Source organism: Acomys russatus, chromosome 27, assembly GCF_903995435.1.
Source record: "Acomys russatus chromosome 27, mAcoRus1.1, whole genome shotgun sequence".
Lineage (NCBI taxonomy): Eukaryota > Metazoa > Chordata > Mammalia > Rodentia > Muridae > Acomys > Acomys russatus.
The window spans coordinates 8,973,566-8,994,832 of NC_067163.1; the positions used below are offsets into that span (position 1 = coordinate 8,973,566).

Consider the following 21,267-nt stretch of genomic DNA (forward strand, 5'->3'; position numbering starts at 1 on the left):
CCTTACCTGTCCTGTGAACATAGTCCTGTTTGTCCTGGTAAGTGGGTACCGAGTGCTGCCATTCTTGTGGCTGGTCACCCTTAGTAGTGCTTAGCATTCCTCTGTTGTCTCCCAGCCCCTGTCACTCATGGGGACCTCAGCCAGCAGTAACCAAGCGTTCCTATTGGCCCACAAGGCAGCCCGCCGAGGGCTGCTTTCCCTCATATTGCTTCTGTTTCCAGGAGGGCTGAGCAGTCATATTACTAAGTTTCTCTGCTTCCACATCCCTCAGCTTGGTCCCATCTACCACTGTGTCCCACAGCCTCGCAAGCTATGCTCTGAAAGGCTCTTGGCCCCTTGCGTGAAAGTCTTTGCCGATTCAAACAGTTCACATGCGGAGTATTGCCTGATTTTTACAGTTTTCTGGTCATGCCCTTGCTACAGCTCCCATCATCAAAGATTTCCTCCTCGTCTGTATTAAAGGTCAGCTTGGAGGGCTAGTAGAATGTCTGTCTTGCTGTCTCCAAGACTCTGAACCCCATCAGGGGCTCTTTAGTTATCTTTCTCTGGGCCAGGCGTAAAACCCAGAAGCCAACACCTCTGTTCCAGTCTCCTCTTTCCTCTTCCTCCTGTGAAGCATAGGGTAACACGGAGGATGGCATTGTCCACATCTCTCTCTCTCTCTCTCTCCACTTGAATTCTTCCATTACACAGGCAGGCTCTCTCTGGCAGACAGCTCAGCCTCAGTCACATGCCTCATCGCCTCGAGCAAGGGCTGCACATCAGCTGCCAAAACTCGCCTGCGACTCTCTTCCATACGTGATACTTTTATAGATGACACTATATCCTCCAGTCTGCTGGCTGGTTTGCGGGGTGTCCCCATAATCACGTGGCATATGCCTTTCATCAAGATGTGCCACCCCGTACCACAGAGAAGACAGTTGCAGGAATGGGACCCAGAGCAATGCGCATGCCAGGCAAGCGCCCTGGTATGAAATCACGCCCTGTCCCGAGAGACTCTGTGTGATGTAAAAATGTGTTTATTTCAGCAATGCTTTTCCTTCCCACCCCCTGCCAAAAGAGCAGTTTGGAACCATTCTAATTGTGGGGCAAACATTATGTGGTACTTCATTCTGCCAGAGGATGCTGTGAGCTGTGTCTCTGTGAATAGCAAGGCTGTGGACGTGTCCTGTGGCCAGGGCGCCTGTTAACACAGCAAGTCTTTCTCCCCTCCTAGATGCTAAGTCATGGCACATACCTCACACGTGAGGCCACTGTGCGGTGACCTCTTGTCTGCCAAGGGAAGCCATAACTCGGGTTCACAGTCCTGCTGCCATCTCCAGGGAGGGCTGCCAGATAGTTCCCCAGGGATTGGGCTCAGCCTCTCTGCCTCTCCTGCCTTCTCTCCTGGGTCTGACCTGCACAGGGAGGTACAAACACCCTCCCCAAATCCGAAGCAAACCTCAGCATTGTGATTTGCGTTATTTTAAACCTCAGAAAACGAAGTGAAGTTTGACACCAATAACAACGAAGAGGAGGAGGGAGAGCTATTTGACTTTGACAGCGGAGATGAAGTTCCGGAAGCAGACCGGCAAGCCCCGTCAACCCATCAGACGAGCGGCTGCGGTGCGGAGGGAGGAGGTGCAGGTGAGACCGCATCCCCTGAGGTTGGCTTGGGCTCACACTCTCAGAGGGTCTGCACCCCGAGCAGAGAAGTCCAAAGCAGGGCTGCTCATATGATGACACTCGGGAAGACCGAGAGAAGAAAGCTGAGGAGGCAAGATAGCTCCTTGGAAGACACACACGCACAACCCCAGTGACCCCTTCCTCCATCGGGCTCCACCTTTCAGGATCTAGTTCATCCCTGGGTTACCAAGACCCTCATAGTGCCGACTGCCGGGGACTAAGCCGTCAGCCTGTAAACCTTGGGGTGGGCGTGGTCATTTTTTATATATATATATATATATATATACATATATATATATATATACACACACATACATACATACACACACAAATGAGATGGCAAGGACAGTTTTGGAGGCCTGAGGCATCAAGGTCTCTGTGATAAAACTGACTGGGCTATATTTTGTAACATTTCCCCCCAGTTTCTATTCTTATTGCTGTATCCCCACCCCCCACTCCCCCAATTTATAGTGTAGAGACAAAAGTCTGCCATTTTCTAATAGATATCACTTGGCATTTTATCGCTATACACAAACTGGGATGGCCTACCTGTATGACTTCATGTTTTTCAAGCCTGGAGGTAGATCCGGGACTTCTGCTCGTTAGCCAGGTAGACTGTTTCTTTGCAACCACAGTCACTATGGCCAAGAACCAGCGTCACCCTCCTTTGTCCCCAGCCAAATCTCTGCATGTGGCTCTTTGACTCTCCTCACTTGATATGCCGTCCTGGGACCTTCTGCGGAGTCTTCCCCATCTGTGCCCAGGGCTGATGCCAGCTGCCCATCCCATGCTGTATCCCAGGGACTTGGGTCTCATAGCCTCCAGAGGTGATCTGGGAATGCTGGGGGTCCTGGCACTGGTGACAGGTGCACACTTCCTGTGCCTCCGCTACAGTCACGGGACCACATACATTCTTGACACCTTGTTTGTTAACCAGTGCCCTTCTGTCCTCAAGGGAATGGCCCTGGAGCCGAGCCTGCCCCCGAGGCCGAGCCTGCCCCCGAGGCTGAGCCTGCCCTCGAGGCCGAGCCTGCGAAGCTTGTGCTCCCAACGAGAGTGAACCCGTATTCTGTCATTGACATCACACCATTCCAGGAGGACCAGCCACCGTCTCCAGACGCAAACACAGAGGAAGAAGGGGCGGGCCTGCGTGTGCCCAGTGGTTACTCTGTGCCTGTGCCCTGTGGCTATGCTGTCCCGTCTAACCTGCCACTGCTGCTCCCTGCCTACTCCAGTCCCGTCATCATCCGAGCTGAGTCTGTAGAAGAGGAAGGTACGTGTCCCAAAGCTTCGCACAGTGACAGGGCACACCGGCTAAGAGATACGAGCCCAGCCCTTCTTTTCCTATCACGTTATTTGTCTGGAGTGTTGGGAAATGAGTCCAAGCTAAGCCCTCCTCTAACTGAGGAGGTGCAGTGAAGGGACAACTCAGAGACAGCCTCTGGCTTCTACACACCAGAGCTTGTGTGGCCTTTAGTCTGGAGCTGTCCACAGCCCTGCATCCTCTCTAAGTTACCATCACTGTTCCGGAGTGCATACATGTCCTGTCATTGCCTAATGCACACACCTCAGAACGGGCTCTCTGTAATCCTCTGTGTGGTAAAGGGTCAAAAGGCAAGCATGCAGACCTTGCCCTTCAGTTCTTGGACTTAGAGTAGTGCTTACACATAGTAAAATGCATGCATGCATGCATACATACATACATACATACATATATGCATACATACATACGTAAAACAGATTGCTGTAAATCATTTCAAATTACTTTTCTTTTTTGTTTGTTTATTTGTTTGATTGGTTTTTTTTTTTTGTTTTGTTTTTTTTGTTTTTTGTTTTTTTTGTTTTTTGCGACAGTGTTTCTCTGTGTAGTCCTGGCTGTCCTGGACTCACTTTGTAGACCATTCTGGCCTCGAATTTACAGAGAGCTGCCCGCCTCTGCCTCCCTGCATGCTGGGATTACAGGCGTGTGTCACCGCGCCCAGCTCTTCAAATTCCTTTCAAATGAAGTCCTTCACCTGGTACTCAGTTATTCATCACTCTAAAAATTATAGTTTTTTTTCCTCCTCAGTACTAGAGTTTGAACCTGGAGCCTTGCGCATGCGAGGCAAGCACTCTGCCTGTGAGCCATACCCACAGCCCTTTTGGCTTCTTATTTTGAGACCAGGTCTCGCTAAAATGCTCAATTTGGCTTTGAACTAGCTATGTAGCTTAGGCTATTGAGTGTGCCTGCCTCTGCCGCCCTGGGTAGCTGTCCCACGTGCCTGGCATGTGGACACATTTTCTTTCACTGCATAGACCTTTGTTTTTAGATGGCTGTTTCTGTGTTAGAGCATGGGGCTGCGCTGCAGGCCATGGCCACGTCTCAGCATGTATGGTCAGTTTCTGCAGGAAACAGTTATCTTTAGAACCTTCTATGGTTTCCAGCATTTAAAACAGAGTTTTTTTTATTTTTTATTTTATTTTATTTTTTTATTTTATTTTATTTTTTGGTTTTTCAAGACAAGGCTTCTCTGTGTAGCCTAGACTGTTCTGGACTCACTTTGTAGACCAGGCTGGCCTCGAACTCACAGCAATCTGCCTGCCTCTGCCTCCCGAGTGCTGGGATTAAAGGCGTGTGCCACCACTGCCTGGCCAAAACTGAATTTTCTTTAAAGATTGTTTTCTCAGTTATTAACCGTAAAGGAAAGGACCCTTAATGAAAATTTTCATGTAACTGTAAATCAGAATTCTGCCTCTAAGACTTCCCAATCGTGAGAAAAATGTCTCACCTGGGGTATTCCAGTGGTGTATCCTGGAAAGAAATAGAAAACTGTGAGATGGGAGAAGGAAGCACTCAGCAGAGATGCCCTGGTGAGGGCATCTGAGCTACTGGCCTCTGGACACCTGGTACCCTTGTCCTGCCCTAAGGGAGGGGTGCTGTTGTGCTCTGCAAAGCTTTCCTGCACATCCTCGAGCACTACCCCCACCCCTACCTCCTCCCCATCTTCCCTAAGGCTGGCAGCCCCAGCTGCAGCTCAGGCCTGGGCACCTGGGGACAGCCAGTTCTGGAGAAGAGTTCTGCTCACTGGTGGTCCTCTCCTGGCCAGAGAACTTCCTGCACATGCTCACTTGTTCCCATCCTTGTCTTGCCTGGTGCCTTGCAGAGCCTGCTTTTCACCTTACTTTCTAGGAGCAGGAACTTGCAGAGAGCAGCTTCCTGGTGGTGGGTGGTGGGAGTGGCAAAGTATCCACAGCATCCAGTCATGTCAGGAGGCCCAGAGCGCTCTCCAGTGTTGCTCCATCATAGCCATGGCCTGGAAAGCTTGGGTAGCCAATGCTCGTTGTGCCGCCAGCCAGGCCTCACACCTTGGCAGCTGTATGCACTGTTTGGCAGCCAGCTTCATGGTGGCAGCCCATGTGGCCAGGATAGCACTGTCCTCATGGTTGAAATCTCCATGGTGGCTGCACTGGGTTCAGCCTCCTGAGCTTCAGCCAGCTTCGGTGTGACTGGAAAGTGTCAGGAGCAGTTGTTTACCGATAAGACAAGTCCCTTTCTGAGGGCCTTGCCAGCCTAGGAGTCCAGCCTTTGCCTGCGGTCATCCGTTCACCTTCCCCTATGGGCTGCCCTCTGCTGCTGCACAGGGGATGCAGCCCAGTGGAGGACGGGCAGGCCACATGCACACGCGTGTGCCAGGTGACAGCACCATTTCCTGCGAGCCTGGCGTCTGAGCTGGCTCCCTCGCACTCCTCCCCATTCATCTGCGTGTAGCCTACACGCACCCTGTGGGGCTGCCTCTTCTGCGAGCGCAGCTTATAGATATTTGAGTCAGAAAGGGGAGGGAGATGCTGGTCAGGCCCCACTGTGCCTGGACAGAACATGTGTGAGGAGGCGTGTGCAGTTTGGTGAATCACAAAAATCCACTGCCACTTGGTTTGTCAGGCAGATACGTAGAACTTCAAGAGCCGCTGTGTTAGCGTCTTACTACTAAACAAAGTGCCTGACTGAACGATTTAAAGAGAAGAAAGGATTCCTTTGGCTCACGGCCCTTGAGGGTTCACCCGATGGCCACTGGCTGTGCTGCTGTGAGGCAGGATGTCATAGAGCTGCGGAGGGCATAAACAGAACAAAGCCACTTCTGCCATGGCAGCCAAGAAGCAGTTAGAGACAGAGGCCTTGAGGAAGTGGCCCCTGAGGCCATGCCCACCTTGTGACCCGCTTTCCCAGACTAGGCTACACCTCCAGAAGTCTTTGTTACAGTCCAATAATGCTGTCAAGTTGTGCCCCCATTGGTGACCAGTCTTTGGTGTCAGAGCCCGTATGGTCCAATCCCCCCTCAGTGAGTGGATCTCTTAAGCTGGGGACCATGACTTCAGTACATGAGCCCCCCAGGGGCACCATATTAATTCTGCAAATGCTGAACTCCCTCCTTCTGGTCTGATGTACCGTGTGCGTTTGTATTTCATCTGTCATGAACCTGGGGTCTCACATTCTGTCACGATCCTGCCATGAATACATCTAATACATGAATTCATTTAAGGTGGATCATTTTCCAATCTGTGGTAGCAGAAGCCTGTTGGTGGTGAGAAAGGATCATGAAATAATTTGAGGATTAAGAGTCAACTGTGCTTCACTTACCAGGAAACTGGGACAGAGGGGAAGGCATCCTATTGGGACTCTAAATGAGAGACGCATGGGAGAACAGCAAAATAAAAGGATCCAGAGGGTCCTAGAAACCTACAAGTAGAACAATATGATAGGCAGATTTGGGCCCAGGGGTCCCGCTCAAACTAAGGCACCAGCCAAGGACAATACAGGAGGTAAACTTTAAACCCCTTCCCAGATCTAGCCAATGGTCAGAATATTCTCCACAGTTGAGTGGAGAGTGTGATACGACTTTCTCACGTACTCTGGTGCCTCACATTTGACCATGTCCCCTGGAGGGGGAGACCTGGTGGCACTCAGAGGAAGGACAGCAAGTAGCCAAGAAGAGACTTGATACCCTATGAGAATATATAGGGGGACGTAATCCCCCTCAGGAACAGTCATAGGGGAGGGGAATAATGGGAAAATGGGGGGGGGGGAGGAATGGGAGGATACAAGGGATGGGATAAACATTGAGATGTAACGAACATATTGTCAGGTGTGAAACACTGTTTATCTTTTCTCTTGGCAGAAGCAGCATCCGTTGTGGGAGATGGGCAGTGTAATTCCCTAAGCTCGGAAGATCTTCCACACAGGTATCTCTGCCAACTCCACATCTCCTATGTTGATGCCGTTACTTTTGTGCCAGGCTCACTCTCCCTTCACCCCACCCCACCCCACTGGATTCTCAGGCCATCTGAGCTTCAGGAAGACACTACCTTGACCCTCAGGATGCTACTGCCTTGGCTCCTGCCCACCTCTAGGCCCTTCCATCTGCCACAGCTTCAGAGTGTCCTCGCTTCAGAGTGTCCTCTCTCTCTGTAGCATCAGTGCCAGCTGTGAGATGGTGACCGGAGCTGTGTCCTCTCTCATTCATCAGACCATGTCACCTCAGCATGGCTGTGGCTGGTCTCAACACCCTGTGCCTCCCTTCAATCATTAAGGACTCAAGTATCCCAAAGTTAAAATTCTGGAATTCACTGGAATTTCTAGGGAGAAATCAGCACATAGCAAAGACTTTTCATCTAGTGGGAGTGGAGAATTTGGGACAAAGCAGAGCCACAACGATCTCTTTTTAAAGATTTATTTATTTACGTATATAAGCACTCTATTTGCATGTCTGACTGTGACAGAAGAGAGCACCAGATCTCACTATAGACAGTTGTGAGCCACCATATGGTTGCTGGGAATTGAACTCAGGACCTCTGGACAAGCAGTCAGTGCTCTTAACCCCTGCGCCATCTCTCCAGCCCACCCACACAGATTGTTTTTCAGAAACTGTAGTTCTCTACGTGGCTAGAGGGGAACGAGACAGAAGGCCGTGAGTTCTAGACTGGAGTGGGCCGCATAGTGAGACCTTGTTTCCCAGAACTGGAACCAGGGCTGGGGAGACAGTTTAGTTAGTAAAGTGTTCGCCGCACAAGTGCAAAGATATAAATTCAGCCCCCAGTACCCACATAAGAGGGTTGGGCACAAACCTGTAATCTTAGCCCTGGGGAGGTGGCAAGAGGAGAGTCCTACTAACTTTGTCCTCATCCTCTCTCTCTTGAGATCTTTCAGACAGATACATTTCCTTAGAACTTGTACCAACCAAGGGAGCAGGGCAGGCAGAGGCCTCAGCTGTGTGTTCTTGCCCTGACAGGTTGAATTGTTTCCTTAGTGCCTAGAATCTAATCCTTCCCTTTGCATGTGTTGGCTTTTCAGAGCGTTCTGTGTATTTCTGCACGGCCACCTTGTTTCTGGACTCTTCTCTCAATTCTTCTATACTGCTGGGCACTTGCATTAATGGCTGCCCCAGCAGGAGGTGGGTGTCTTGGGGCTGTCTCCCTGCCACCCTTTTGTCAGTGTGTTGAGGCCTCACAGTGACAATTTACATTCTGTCTAGTGAATCTCTTTTTGTCATTCACTGTGGGAAGTGTCACAGTAGCTTCATAATGGGTAAGACAGAATCCCAGTCCCTGTCTGCCTGTGCCTATCGCCGTGTGGATGTGGAAAGCCCTGTGGCTTGTGTGCCTTCCACTTGCCGGCTTGTGCCAGAGGAAGAGCAGGCTGAGGCCTTTCACAGTCAGGCAGCATCATGTGTGACATTCAGGTTGTACAGAGATGACACATGTGACACTGCTGTGTGTGTGTGTGATGGCCGATACAGTTATGTGTCAACTTGAACTTGGGATTCTTGCACTTGTGCCTGGGAAGATCTACACAGAAACACTAGTGTGTACACACACAGACACACTAGTGTGTACACATACTTGTACCACAGAGCACTAAGCCCTTCGTGACTGACGTGTTTCTCCATGCTCTCAGTTTATAATGTCTTTATTTTCAGTGGCGATCAAGGCAGCCAAGGAGGCAGTGCCCTGGCCCGGTGGGCAGCCGACCCTGCCAACACAGCATGGATGGAAAGTAAGTACCACTGACTCAGGGGCCTGGATCCCCCACCTACAGGTCCTCTCAGAAGATGGCAGTGGGTTTCCTTTCCCGACTGGAAGCTTTAGCTTGCTCAAGTACTAACAAAAGCTCACGGATCGGACTTTGCCTGGGACTCTTAAAGTGGCCTTTTGCTTTGCATCGAGGCGATCCCAGCTGTGCGGCCCAGCGAGCACTTCCCCCTTCTGTTTCTTCCTGGCACAGACTGGCTTCGCTGTATCATGGGGAGCTAGTGCTCTGACCTGCCGCCCGTGGTCAGCCATTGTCTACTGATGCATGGGAGAAGCCTCTTACTTGGGTCGCCACCAGACCGTCATGTCTGGGATGGTGCTGGGGAGGGGCATTACTTGGGGACAACCCTCAGGGATGATGCATAGGGAAGTGGGGACAACACTGGGACAATGCTTAAGGGCTGCAGCGCACAGGACTTGGGTTCCACAGTTGTTTTAAGAAGCTAAGATGATTTTAGGTAGTCACTTGTTTTTTCTTATTTTTAAGGAAATAAAGGTTATGCCTTTTATTACCCAAAAGCTCCTTATTTCTCTGTGACTGTTTCATATAATTGGCCTAAAGGTCAAACCACCTTTGCTGCCTCTAACTGTTCAGGTATCTTCAGGAAAGCTTTGTTTTGGTTTTAACTGTGACTAATAGGTCTTGGGGTGATTGTGACGGCAATTTGGGGGTGGCTGATTCTGAGCCATCTCAAGAACCCATCAGCATCTTGTTTCTCTCTGTCTCTCTCCTCTTCTCCCCCCTCAACCCCCCAAAATTAACTGCTTCTTAGCAGCCCTAGGGCTTATTCCCCGCGGCCCTGTCTTAGGGGATGAAATCTTCCATGGCCACAGCTGCTCAGGTGTTAGTGGTGTGCCAGCCAGCTGCCTCTGCCGCTTCAGAAGTGCAGTTTCCTGCCTTGTTCTCCACGCTGACGCACAGCCACGCCACATGTGGGGGACAGTTCATGTACACTCTGTCTCTCTGCCTTGATTTTGAGTATGGCGGCACGCTGTGGTTGGGTGTTCTTCCACAGAAAGGGTAGCAGGTACTTTGGAAAACTAGCTTCAAAAGCCTTTTTCCGAAGCACATTTCCACGTGAGGCTTATAAACACTTCACATCAAATCAGTTCCAATGTTATTGGTGACCCAGTGTGATCATCTTATACAGTGTGTGGCGTTTTAATACAGCCTTACACACACACACACACACACACACACACACACACACACACACACACCTGTTAAGGAAGCCTATTCACAGAGCTCATGTTCCGGTGATACAGGGAAGAAAACTGCCTCATGCATTTGACGTGCCACTGGCAATGGTGACTTCTCACCTCCAGGGTGTCAGTACTACAGGCAGAACCATCTGTGCAGTTCAGTGGATCCCCACGCATGTGCATGAATGGGGCCTTTCACTCCTAAGACTTGTGTGCCACCTTTGTATTCTGGTACGTCAGGACATCCGAACCCTACAGGCTTAGACCTGTTCAAAAGAGCTGTGGAAAGATAAGCTGTGGAACAGAGTTGTAGAATAAATGGGCCCAGAAACTGCAAACTCCCCACCTTGGTCATATTTCATGTCTTTCCTGTTGAAAGCCAAAACTCTCACTCAGTGTGTCACTTCCTGCTGAGCCTCAGTCAGCTGCCTTCTGGACATTTATAACATCACAGGAGACTGGCCTTAGGACATTTACATTACACTGGTCAGTTCTGGCTGTTTTTTTGTTTTGTTTTGTTTGTTGTTTGTTTGTTTTTTGGTTTTTCAAGACAGAGTTTCTCTGTGTAGCCTTGGCTGTCCTGGACTCGCTTTGTAGACCAGGCTGGCCTTGAACTCACAGGAATCTGCGTGCATCTGCCTCTGCTTCTGCCTCCTGAGTGCTGGGATTAAATGCATGCCCGGCTCAGTTCTGGCTGGTTTTTAAAAACATATTTTCCATTATATTGCAGACCCAGAGGAAGCAATTTATGATGACGTTCCAAGAGAAAACTCCGACTCTGAACCAGGTTTGATCTTGTTTGGACCAGAATTTTAGGTCTAGTTTAATAGTCTTTCGTTCTGAGTGCTGCTGCTAGTGTGCGTGCAGTCCCCTGGGTCCAGCATGCATGTTTTCTGTCTTCATGTGCTCAGTGCTTGTTTCTGCATGGGCTGTGTGAAGACTGGTGTGCTTACTCACAACACTTGGTCCCCAGAGACCGAAAGATATGGAACATAGGAGCAAAGCCGTTGGAAACATGGAGGCTAAGATATCCCAGCATGCATCTAAGAAGCAATGTAAATGGGAAAGTACAGAGAGTCAGGGTAAGGCTTTCCAGACCTGAGGGAAATCATACATCGTCAGACCGTAGACATATAAACCTAAGTGGGCTCACTGAGCACTGACCTAGAACTTGGCAGATGTATATGAAACCGCTGAGCACCGGATCCCTGCGACAGTCTTAGAGCAGCAGGAGAACCAGATGAGCCACCGAGAGCTGTAGGGAAAGATGGCAGGCCCCTGGGTAGCTGGGAGTGGGAGGCAGCTCCTATGGCTCCGATTTTCAGACAAGCATGATGTTCTTAACACGCCACAGCAGCCAGAGGCTTGGGTGTGTCCTCACAGACTGGAGAAAGAAACAGGGCTGTACCCCAGCGAAGGGATGCAGAAGAAGGCAACAGGCAGCGGGAGAGCAGCGAGCATGGCAGCCGGCAGGCCTGTGGCAAGCCACGAGGCATCAGGCAAGGCAGCCGGCACTGCTGGTCGGTTTGCTGGTGGGCTGACCACCAGTGCCACAGCCACTGTGGTGAGGAGCTGGGGCCCTCTACGCTGGCAGGCAGAAGTTGCTTGGTTTCCTTGTTGCTTTTTGTAGTTTGTGGTTTTGTTCGGTTATGAAAATGTGTATATGATGGGCAGCGTAAGAGCATAGAAATACATCATTTGACTTCTAAACTAATGAGCAAAACCGATCTAGTTGAAAGCAGGGGATTATGAATTAAGAAGAAAATGACAAACAGCATGAAGAAAGATTGCAGAGTGAATCCAAACATTGACACTTAGAGTAAATATAAATTCAACCCAACTGCCCGTAAAGGCTTTCAGATTGAATAGCAACACTGGCCGTGAATATAACATGAGGGACATGTAAGGACGTAAGCACACATGTGGAATAGAAATACGATGGTCACCCAAATGTAGCCATGTAACTCGTAACCTGTAAGTGTTACGCTAGCTGGCATTATTAGCCATTGTAACTACTACACAGTAGGTTTCCTGCTCCATGGCATTGTTAGAGGCACAGAATGACCTCACATAAGGCACTCCACAAGCACACAGAGAGTTCTGAGGAATGTCTGGAAACAAGTTCCCTGTGTAACTGAAGTGATATTTCCACAAAGCCCTCACCACTGCTGATGGGTGCTGGCTACAGAGTCAACGCCCATGGAGTGCTAGCATGACTGGCTGAAAGCCAGCTTTGAAGACAGAGTTTCCAAGTACATGTAATACTTCAAAATTATGACCTGTGCTTCGCATCAAGTATTAGCAAATGCCAAAAAGTGGTATGCAAAAGTCATCTGATGAGCAGTCTGTCTTAGTTAGGGTTTCTATTGCTGTGATAAAAACACCATGACCCAAAGCAACTTGGGGAGGTCCTCTCCCATCACTGAGGAGAGATGGGGCAGGAACCTCAGGAGTGCTGCTTACTGACTTGCTCCGCATGGCTTGCTTAGCCTGCTTTCTTACAGCACCCGCAACCACAAGCCCAGGGTGGCACCACACACATTGAGATGGGCCCTCCCACATCAACTGCCAATCAAAAGATGTCACAAGCTTGCCTACAAGCCAGTCTGGAGGGGGCGTTTTCTCATTGAGGCTCCCTCTTCCCAGATGACTCTAGCTGTGTCAAGCTGACATTAGATTACTACACAGTCCAATAAAATTGATAAAAAAAAATATGAACATAACTTCTTAAAGGATATAATAATACAAATTCTTGAGTCTGGTGGTGCCCTAGCTACTGTAGAGGCTGAGGCAGGGGGATTGGAAGTTCTAGGGCATCCTGAGCTACAGAGAGAGTACAAGTCCTTCCCAACTTACAGAATGAGTTTAAGGCAACTAGTATGACCCAACAATAGTGAAGAGAAAGGGCTGGGAATGTACAGTGCAGTGGCCGAGTGCCAGTGTAGTATGTGCAAGGCCCTAGGTTTAATTGCCAACATGACAATAAATGAATGAATGAATGCATGAACGAATGAATGAATGAATGACAAATATTTAGAAACTGAAGACCACTTTATAAAAATAGTTATACTATTGTCTTTAAACTGTCAAAGATGAAATCAGACAGAAAATCACAGCATAATTTGACTTTAGTAATCTTAAAAGCCTTCGGGATAGATTGACAACAATACAGTTATTGAGACAATAGCCTGTGCTCAAAGTTTACTAAAAAGTAGTGAAATCCAGCCCATTTCCTTGGAGGAGAATACCATAGGGTGGCAGAAAGGATACGGGAGCTATTTATCACCCCTTCAGTCCTCCGTGTATCAGGCGTCGCCTCTGCATCACCTTTCTATCTGCTTTTCACGTATCCATCTAATCTTTGCATGTTCCACATACACAGAAAGCCCTCCCTCTGTGGGACATTCACAGTGGCTAGCATATCATTTAGCATATTGTCATGTTATTTGCCGTCATCATGCTGGGTCCCTAGGATGCCAGAGTTACAGTTACATGCCAGAATCACATGCAGGCCATTTTCAGACTCCAACCACTGCCCACATGGAGGAGGTCCCGAGCACCAATGCCCTTGGCAGAGTCGCCGTTGTTCCCGAACAGTGCTGGACGGCCTCCATCTGGACTGTAGGTGAACAGTCCCTCGGCAAGCTCATGACCTCCGAGTGAACTCAACATCCTCACCTTGCTCTGTGCACTCAGATGAAATGATTTATGACGATGTGGAGAACGGAGACGAAGGTGGAAACAGCTCACTGGAGTACGGGTGGAGTTCCAGTGAGTTCGAAAGCTATGAGGAGCAAAGCGACTCGGAGTGCAAGAATGGGATTCCCAGGTCCTTCCTGCGCGGCAGCCATAAAAAGCAAGTACGTGCTTGGTCTGTGTGATGGACAAGTGTCCTTCCGCTTGCCCAGGAACAGGACTGGGAAATGTGATTGGAGTCACACAATTGCCCGGTTATTTCTCTGATGGGTAGTTTGGAGAGCATAGGGTACCAGCGACATGGTCTCTTAGCCCTAAGCACAGAAGGATCCACCCCTGTTACACTCCCGGTAAGTCACTCCTGCAGTCCTGAACAGACCCATCACCCATCCTCTAAGAAGTCGGTAAGAGCCAAGGGTGTTGACACAAGTATAGTTAATCCCAGCACTTGGGAGGTTGAAGTCAAAGGATTGCCAGGAGTGTATGGTTTCAGGACAGCCAGGGCTGCTGAGAAAGACCCCTTCTCAAAAAGGAAGAGAAATATCAGTAGGCACCAAAGTGGTGCAGAGTCTGGGCAGTTGATTCTTCTCCTCGTGCTCAGAGTGGGCTGGCCGGGGCCCTTGAGGCAAGGCAGGCCCAACTCTGCTTTGCTCCCACACTGCCCTGTCAGTGGCCAGCTGCGTGAGAACTGGATGATGTGAAAACAGGGCTGAGAAGCAAGGCTGTGCTACGAGGCTCCAGCCACCTGAATCATTTTCCCGGAGAGAGAGATTTTATTTTTTGGCTTCTTCTCACATGACAGTCCATGGAGGAACATGGAAGCCATTAGTGTAAATATTAGACCAAGGACAGGCCTGACCCTGACAACAGCTTGCTCTGTAGTGGGATTCTCTGTGGCTGGCAAGGTCACATACTCTTTGTGTCTGGGGTCCCCTATAGCCATGTGTAGAAGGATTTATTGTCACTGCCTCTAACTTCTGTTGGTGGCATTTCCTGTGGCAGGTGTAAGGGTTGACTGTGTCCAGTCACAGTGGTGGCTGACAACTTCCCGTATGAGGTTGACAGGCAGCCCACAGGAGATCCTCATCTGAGACCTGGTGCCTGCTTTTGTAACCGTTAGTCATGACCTCCCTTACCTGCCTGCCTTCCCCTAGTGACTCCAGCAGCCAGAGGCTGTGATTGTGACCAAATTTTTGTGTCACCAGAGAACTGTCATTTCCTCTAACTTATTTCAGCCCCAAGGGCAATAGTACCAGCTTGCAGCCAGGCTTTCTCCAGGAACATAGGAGTGCAGCTGGCATCTGTCCAGAGATGGAGCTGCAACTGCAGGCAGGGGAACTCATGAGGGTGCCCGGGAACCTGTGCTGTGACAGACACTTCAGGCCTTCCCCCTAGACTGACTCGGGAAGATGACAGCGCCAATGGGCTACTCTCCTTGCCTTCAAGGTGGACTCACACTTTTTGTCAAGCCTCCACAAATGCCGGCGAGGCCGGCAGGTGGCTCAGCAGCCTTCTGTTGCTAGAAGCACCAGAGACGCAAGTGCAAAACGGCCTATGAGTATAGAGTAGGAAAGGAAGGGACACAGAGCCCACATCTGCTGCTTGGAGGATGGGGGTCCCCGTGGGGGTAGGCCTGTTCAACACAGAAGCACAGGGAGAAGAAGTGGCCATCCAAACTAAGGTGTCGGGTTTCCAAAACTACCAGAGTAAAACTGTGTTGTTGAAGTAGTATCAAGTTTTTTATTAAATATTATCAAAAGTGCCCTTGGCCTGGTTGACATGAGACATTAACCCTTGGGGAGAAATGGCTGGCTGCGTGTGTTTGAGATGCTGACGACCATAAGAAGAGTGGTTCAGCACACAGGGCCAAGCCAGCAGTCAGGGGTTTTGTTACCGTGCAGACTGTCTTCCCCTTAGCAGCTGCACCTGAGCACAGTCTTGAGTTCCAGGCTCCTCCCCTTGTGTGCTGACGCAGACAAGCATTAAATGTATATTGCACGAGGGAGTACTTGTCTCCTGGAGCTACAGATAAATGACCTCCCACCGATCTTTCTGTATGTTTATTGGCTCCGTGCTTCCCCGGAGCATATGCAACCCACCAGTGGAAGGAGCACGTATCCTCACTCGTGTGTGTGTTTACCTCAGGTCAGCAGAGCTGACCGTGGCCTCCAGCCAGGAAGGCACCACACCCTTCATGCAGGGTAGCCTGTGGGGAAACCCACAGAGCCTGTTCTGAAAGGTGTATCTCTTTGTGCTGCAGCTCTCTCATGACCTAACCCGCTTTAAGGCGCACTGTGAGGAAAAGATGAGAGGCTTGGTGGCCAGTACAGTGGGAGCCGTGGAGGCGCATCAGGCAAAACACAGGCAGGAGCGGAAGGTAGTGTGGCTCCTCCTTACCCTCTGCAGTGAGCACGTGGTCCAGAGCAGACCACGCTGTGCACAGGCTCGATGCCATGTGTGGCACGGCCAGAGCAGCGGCTCTCAGAGCGTGGCCCAGGGCTCGCAGCTCACCTGCACATTTCCAGGGCCGTCACAAATGACTTCTGAACTTGTTCTCTCGCACAAGTGATAATTATGTTATTTAATATAAAATGCAATAGTCTGAGTATCTTTTGAGTAAACATCAATATGTCATTTAAAATTGTTACCAAATTTTAACTTGAATGCAGTTGTTCTAGATTAATAAAAAGAACTGTGGTATGCCAGGGCACTCAGTGGTCTTTCAGAGCCAAGTGAAATAAAGCAAGTACCTAGCAAGCCCAAGGCCCTGGGCTTCATTTCCAGCACTGCTCAAAACCACAGAAATGACTGTGAAGCCTAAGGGGCTCCTAGGCCATAAGTTTGAGAACTGCTGGGTTTGCACATCTTAATCCTTTGCGATGAGTTTTAAAAGGGCACTGTCAAGTAACCTTCACCGACCCTCCACCCTCCGCTGCTGTGGGATCTAGTCATGCGCTACATGGAACTTCACTAAAACTAGGTGTGCTTGGAGACAGCTCTGGGCAGGCGGTGGCTCCGGCCTCCAGCGTTTATATACTAGGCCTCCTGAGGAACCTCCTCCCCAGGAGTCACGTCACTGTTCGAGCAGTATCTGGTTGGTTTCCCGCAGGGCAGTGAAAAGGCAGAGGCAGATCCATGAGACAGCTGGGTAATCCCGAGGTTTCCCCAGGAGCCATGGGCTCTCTGCTAGATGGGTATCATGCCGCACAAAGCCAGCTCAGTCCAGCTTAGCAATGGCTGGATGATGGTGAGTGACAGGTCCAAAGTTTGTGTCGGGTGCATGAGTGGAAAACGTCTTGCATTCAGGCTGAGCCTTGGGTGAGTCTCCTTACCTCCCGGAACCTGGTCTTACCTGATGAACATGGAAGTGTGCTTTGGGGTCTAGAGGGCCCCTTCTTCCCCTTGTCCTCTGATTGTTCTGATGTGGTCAATTGGGGCTGAGGTGCAGCTGCCCATGATTGGCCCAGGAGGAACGGGACCTTTGGCAGTACCCGTAATGAGCTACAAGAGCCAGCCATTGACATAGCAGCAGGTTAAGGTCACGTGTGGGGCTGAGGGTGCAGGAATTAGGATGGGGGGGGGGGGCAGGAGTCACTTTAAGAGTCAGGGTGCTGGGTTGGGAGTGTAGATGAGGGGTTGATTATAGCTGTGTTGAAGGTCGTTGAACAGAAAGCAGCAGTGTCAGCATTGGGACATGAGGGGCTTCAGCACGGGCTCTCCCAAAGACAGCCAGCCAGGCCTCCTGTCCCCTGGGTGAAGTGGTCCAGAGCAGATAGCAGAGGGCATGCACTGCAGCCTTGGTTGCCATAGCAACCGACTGAGAGCTGAAGTAGGCTTGCCGGTGTGAGGGATGCTGGCTTGTTTCTCCATCAGCCTCCTGGGTTTTCTCTGAAGGGACATTCAGTGTCTGCTGCCAATACTTTCAACACTATTTAAAGAGTAAGAAATGAGATGCCACCGTGTGCTAAGACCACCCTTGAGCACCCGCGGCTTATATTTGAATGTTAAGTCACAGCTCTGGCTGGAGGAAACCAGGTCTAGTAACCTCAACCACATGGGCTATCTTTCTGATTTATGTCCCTACGGAGGGATTGGCTGCCTTCCTACAGGTCTCTCTAGCCCTGACTCTTTCCCCTCTGAGTAACCGGTATAGCTTTACCTGGGTTGTGTCAGGAAGGACTCCCGTGGAGAACACGCAAGGCTTATTTGAAGCCTTGAGCGTGCAGTTACCCCTTCTGCCCTTGGATTGGGGCACACTATGTAGACCGTCTGCACTCTACAGAGCAACTTGTATCTGGAAGAGATTGCAATTTTAAAAAAAAATACAAACTTTGGTAGAAAGGAGGATTTTGAATCCTGTCAAGGAAAGGCTCTTCTTTAACAACAGCAAAAACCAGAAAGGAAAACAACCAAAACAAAAGTATCCCAGAACCACAAACACACACACACACATATGAAAAGCTCATTTCAGGTAACACTCCAACCCTGGGCTACTTGACAGTATTCTTTTAAAGTGACAGCAGTGGCATCGCGCAGGAGTGTCGCAGCTCCTTACTCCTTTGCTCCTGCCTTACAGATGCAAAAGCTCATGAAGGCAGCCAAGGAGGGGACCAAAGACGGGCTGGAGAAGACCAAAGCTGCGGTGAAGAGAGGCCGTTCCTTCATCAGGACCAAGTCTTTCGTCTCTCAAGGTCTGGGAACCTGGGTCAGCTTTCCTTGTGAGGAGAAGGCGGTGTGGGACCTTCCTGTACTTGCCGTCAGCAGGGACACTTCTGCTGCACCCAGCTGATCCACACCTGACCCGCCCAAATGAAGGACGCTTTGCTCTTATAGTCCTCCACATGGCTAGTTGCAGGGTAGTGAGACTCGCTGGCAGAATATATAAAGGGGGTGCACCCAATAAAATCAGAAAATTGGGGGAGTTCTTCCTTGTAAATAGCTGACTCTCCAGCGGACCCCTCTCACTAGAGGGCAGTTAGTGCCCCTTCCCTATTGCCCTCAGGGCCAGTGGATTCCTAGTCACTTCTCCCATCCCACATCAGACTAGTGCGTGACATACTGATGGTGCATGGGCTCTCCCAGCTTTGCCATTCTGATTGGATTGGTGGTGTTTATAAAGAGGGGGGTGACCATCTATGCAGGCTGGTGAAGAAGCCTGGCTGGCATCACAGTGAGCTTTCCTAAATCTTGCTAAAGAACCTGTGCAGCCTGTATGGTCTCTGTGTATCTGGGGACACTGGAATGCTCCCATTAAGCCATCGGCACAGGGTCCTTTGGGTCACAGGGACTTCTTGGACCACCACATCTGGGATTTGAGATTCCAGATAGGGTCTGAAGGCTGGCAAGGCCTCCTGGGATGGGTGCAGCAAATCTTTGGTTTAGGATGGGATGGTACTCTTGGGGGTGTAGGTAGGAAAGAGGTGCAGGAGCTCAAAGGTGTGTCCCTAAGCAGACTACATGCTTCCACTTCCCAGGCGGCCATATCACAGGCGTGGCCTGAGCAAGGGCTCTTGGTCCTAGATGTCTCTCAGTTACCTGGAAAGCATCAAGTGCTCAGGTCCCTGCCGTCCTGTCAGCCTTTGGGGTTTCTCTTACCCAGTGCCTCCTGTGCCTGCCCCGTCTAGACACAGCGCACATTCCTAGCTCTGTCTGGTTCTTAGAGGTGGATTCGGTTTTGGTTTCAACCTCTCTTCCTTGTGCTGGGGATGGAACACATGGCCTCACACATGTTGACAAACACTCCGCCGCTGAGCCGCAGTCCCAGCTTTAGTTTAAACCTTCTGATTTTTGTGAAGCAATGCTTTTCAGCCCCCAGTGTGAGAAGGACTGGAAGTCAAGAAGTAGGTCCCACCTGCTGCTCTTCCGTCTCCAGTGCTGGTGCTGTGTAACGCTGGAAACTAAAGCATCCTTATCGACCTTTCCACTTGGCTACCTAATATCTCTGACTGAGATTAAACTTCAAAATCTCAAATACTGATGCTTTTTTTTTTTTTTTTTTTTACCATTGTGGAAGGAATTTTTTTATTGGGTTTGTTAAAATTTCAACTTAATAACAGCCAGATGGAAAATATGTATCTGGACTTGAAATGCTTATACAAAGATGTATTTTATTTTTAAACACTGCCTATTTTACTGTGCTATAATGTCATAAATAGAGGCTTTTAATGGGAAGCTCATGTATTTCCTCCCCACCCTGTCTCTCTCTAGATCAGAGGTATTGCTTTGAAGAGGAGCAGAATTTGTTTATAGACGTTGACTGTAAGCACCCGGAGGCTGTCCTGACCCCAATGCCTGAGGGTCTGTCTCAGCAGCAGGTAAGTGAACTACGGGGGTCCCACTGAAAGACCTGCTGCTGTCACCAGGGCTTCCACATTTTGCAAAAGGGCTGGTCTTAACTCTGGCCTCAGCACAGGTCCTGAAATACCATAAACATCACCTCTATGTATAAATGTGAGAAATGTGTGGCACTTAGTTTCTTTGTCACAAGTTATTTAGTCTAGTTTGCACTGATATGATACTTTTATAGGCAGTGAGACATGGTGGCCGTGCCTGTAATTCCAGCACTGGGGAAGTTGAGGCAGGAGGATAGTTTGAGCTATACAGCAAGATGCTGTTTCAATAAAACAAAACCCTCAAAGTGGCAATGTACAGGTGTGTGGAAAAGATGCCCACATAGGTGCCTAAAATTGAGATTCAACAGCCAGTGCTGTTAACCACTGGACCATCTTTTCAGCCTCCAAGTAATAGACTTTTAATAGCTAATGAAATTATCTAGAAATAATTAATTTCTTAACATCTGGTAATAAGTACAGAGGGGAAAAGTCAGTGGCCTCAATTTGATTTTACTTGGTAAAAGGAAAACACAGGAAACAAATCACAATTTAGTGCATGAGACTTCGAGGGAGTGAAAATTGTTTGGGTTGGATTTGAGGCCTTTTCCACATGGACAGAAGAGTGGAAATTGTGCTCGATAACATCGTTGGATGTGTGAGCAGGTGGATTGGTGAGTGGTTGGATGGGTGGGTTGGTAAGTGGGCAGATGGATGGATGGATGGCGAGTGAGTGGGTAGGATAACAGATAGATAACAAGTTAAAGCTGAGCCAATGGACAGGTGGACAGGATGAGGATAGACAGACATGCTTGATCATGTATAGGTAAATAGATATGGACCATGGACACGAAAGGACAATAACATAAAATGCTAAGTTGCAAGATTAGAGTTGAAAAGGTTGAAGAGATTATCTAAGTGTTAATAGTTGGTCAGGCCCCTTTAGCAAGCTTACCTTCTCTTAGAACTGAAAACAGAACCAAGGAAAAAGTGGGTATGAGTAAAGAGATATAGTCCATCACACACACACACACACACACACACACACACACACACACACACACACACGGCAAAGAGGTGTGGACAGCCCGAGAGTTGCCTGGTTAATTACCAGTCATCAGGGTTGAGGCTGGATGCACTTTGCCCCCTGTAGTCCTCAAAAGCCCTCTCTTTCTGTTCGCATCTTGCATTTTACAAAGACAAAGCTGGCCATGCAGAGGAGGCTAATGATCTGAACCATGCCCTGTAGATAGACGCGGGAAAGCCTGGTTTTGTGTTTCAGTCTCATCACAGGTCTGTCCTTAACCCCTCT

The 21,267-nt window shown here is 49.5% G+C and overlaps 1 protein-coding gene across 1 annotated transcript in view; it reads left to right on the forward strand.

Annotated features, from left to right (window-relative positions):
• Positions 1 to 928: 928 nt before the first annotated feature.
• Arhgef10 (Rho guanine nucleotide exchange factor 10) overlaps positions 929 to 21,267 on the forward strand; it is a 74,173-nt gene continuing 53,834 nt past the window's right edge. The window contains exons 1-10 of the mRNA XM_051169451.1: positions 929 to 968; positions 1,477 to 1,646; positions 2,689 to 2,938; positions 6,819 to 6,882; positions 8,616 to 8,692; positions 10,661 to 10,717; positions 13,627 to 13,790; positions 15,887 to 16,003; positions 18,203 to 18,317; positions 19,834 to 19,940. Coding sequence (XP_051025408.1) covers positions 929 to 968; positions 1,477 to 1,646; positions 2,689 to 2,938; positions 6,819 to 6,882; positions 8,616 to 8,692; positions 10,661 to 10,717; positions 13,627 to 13,790; positions 15,887 to 16,003; positions 18,203 to 18,317; positions 19,834 to 19,940 — 1,161 coding nt within the window. The remainder of the gene's footprint in view (positions 969 to 1,476; positions 1,647 to 2,688; positions 2,939 to 6,818; positions 6,883 to 8,615; positions 8,693 to 10,660; positions 10,718 to 13,626; positions 13,791 to 15,886; positions 16,004 to 18,202; positions 18,318 to 19,833; positions 19,941 to 21,267) is intronic.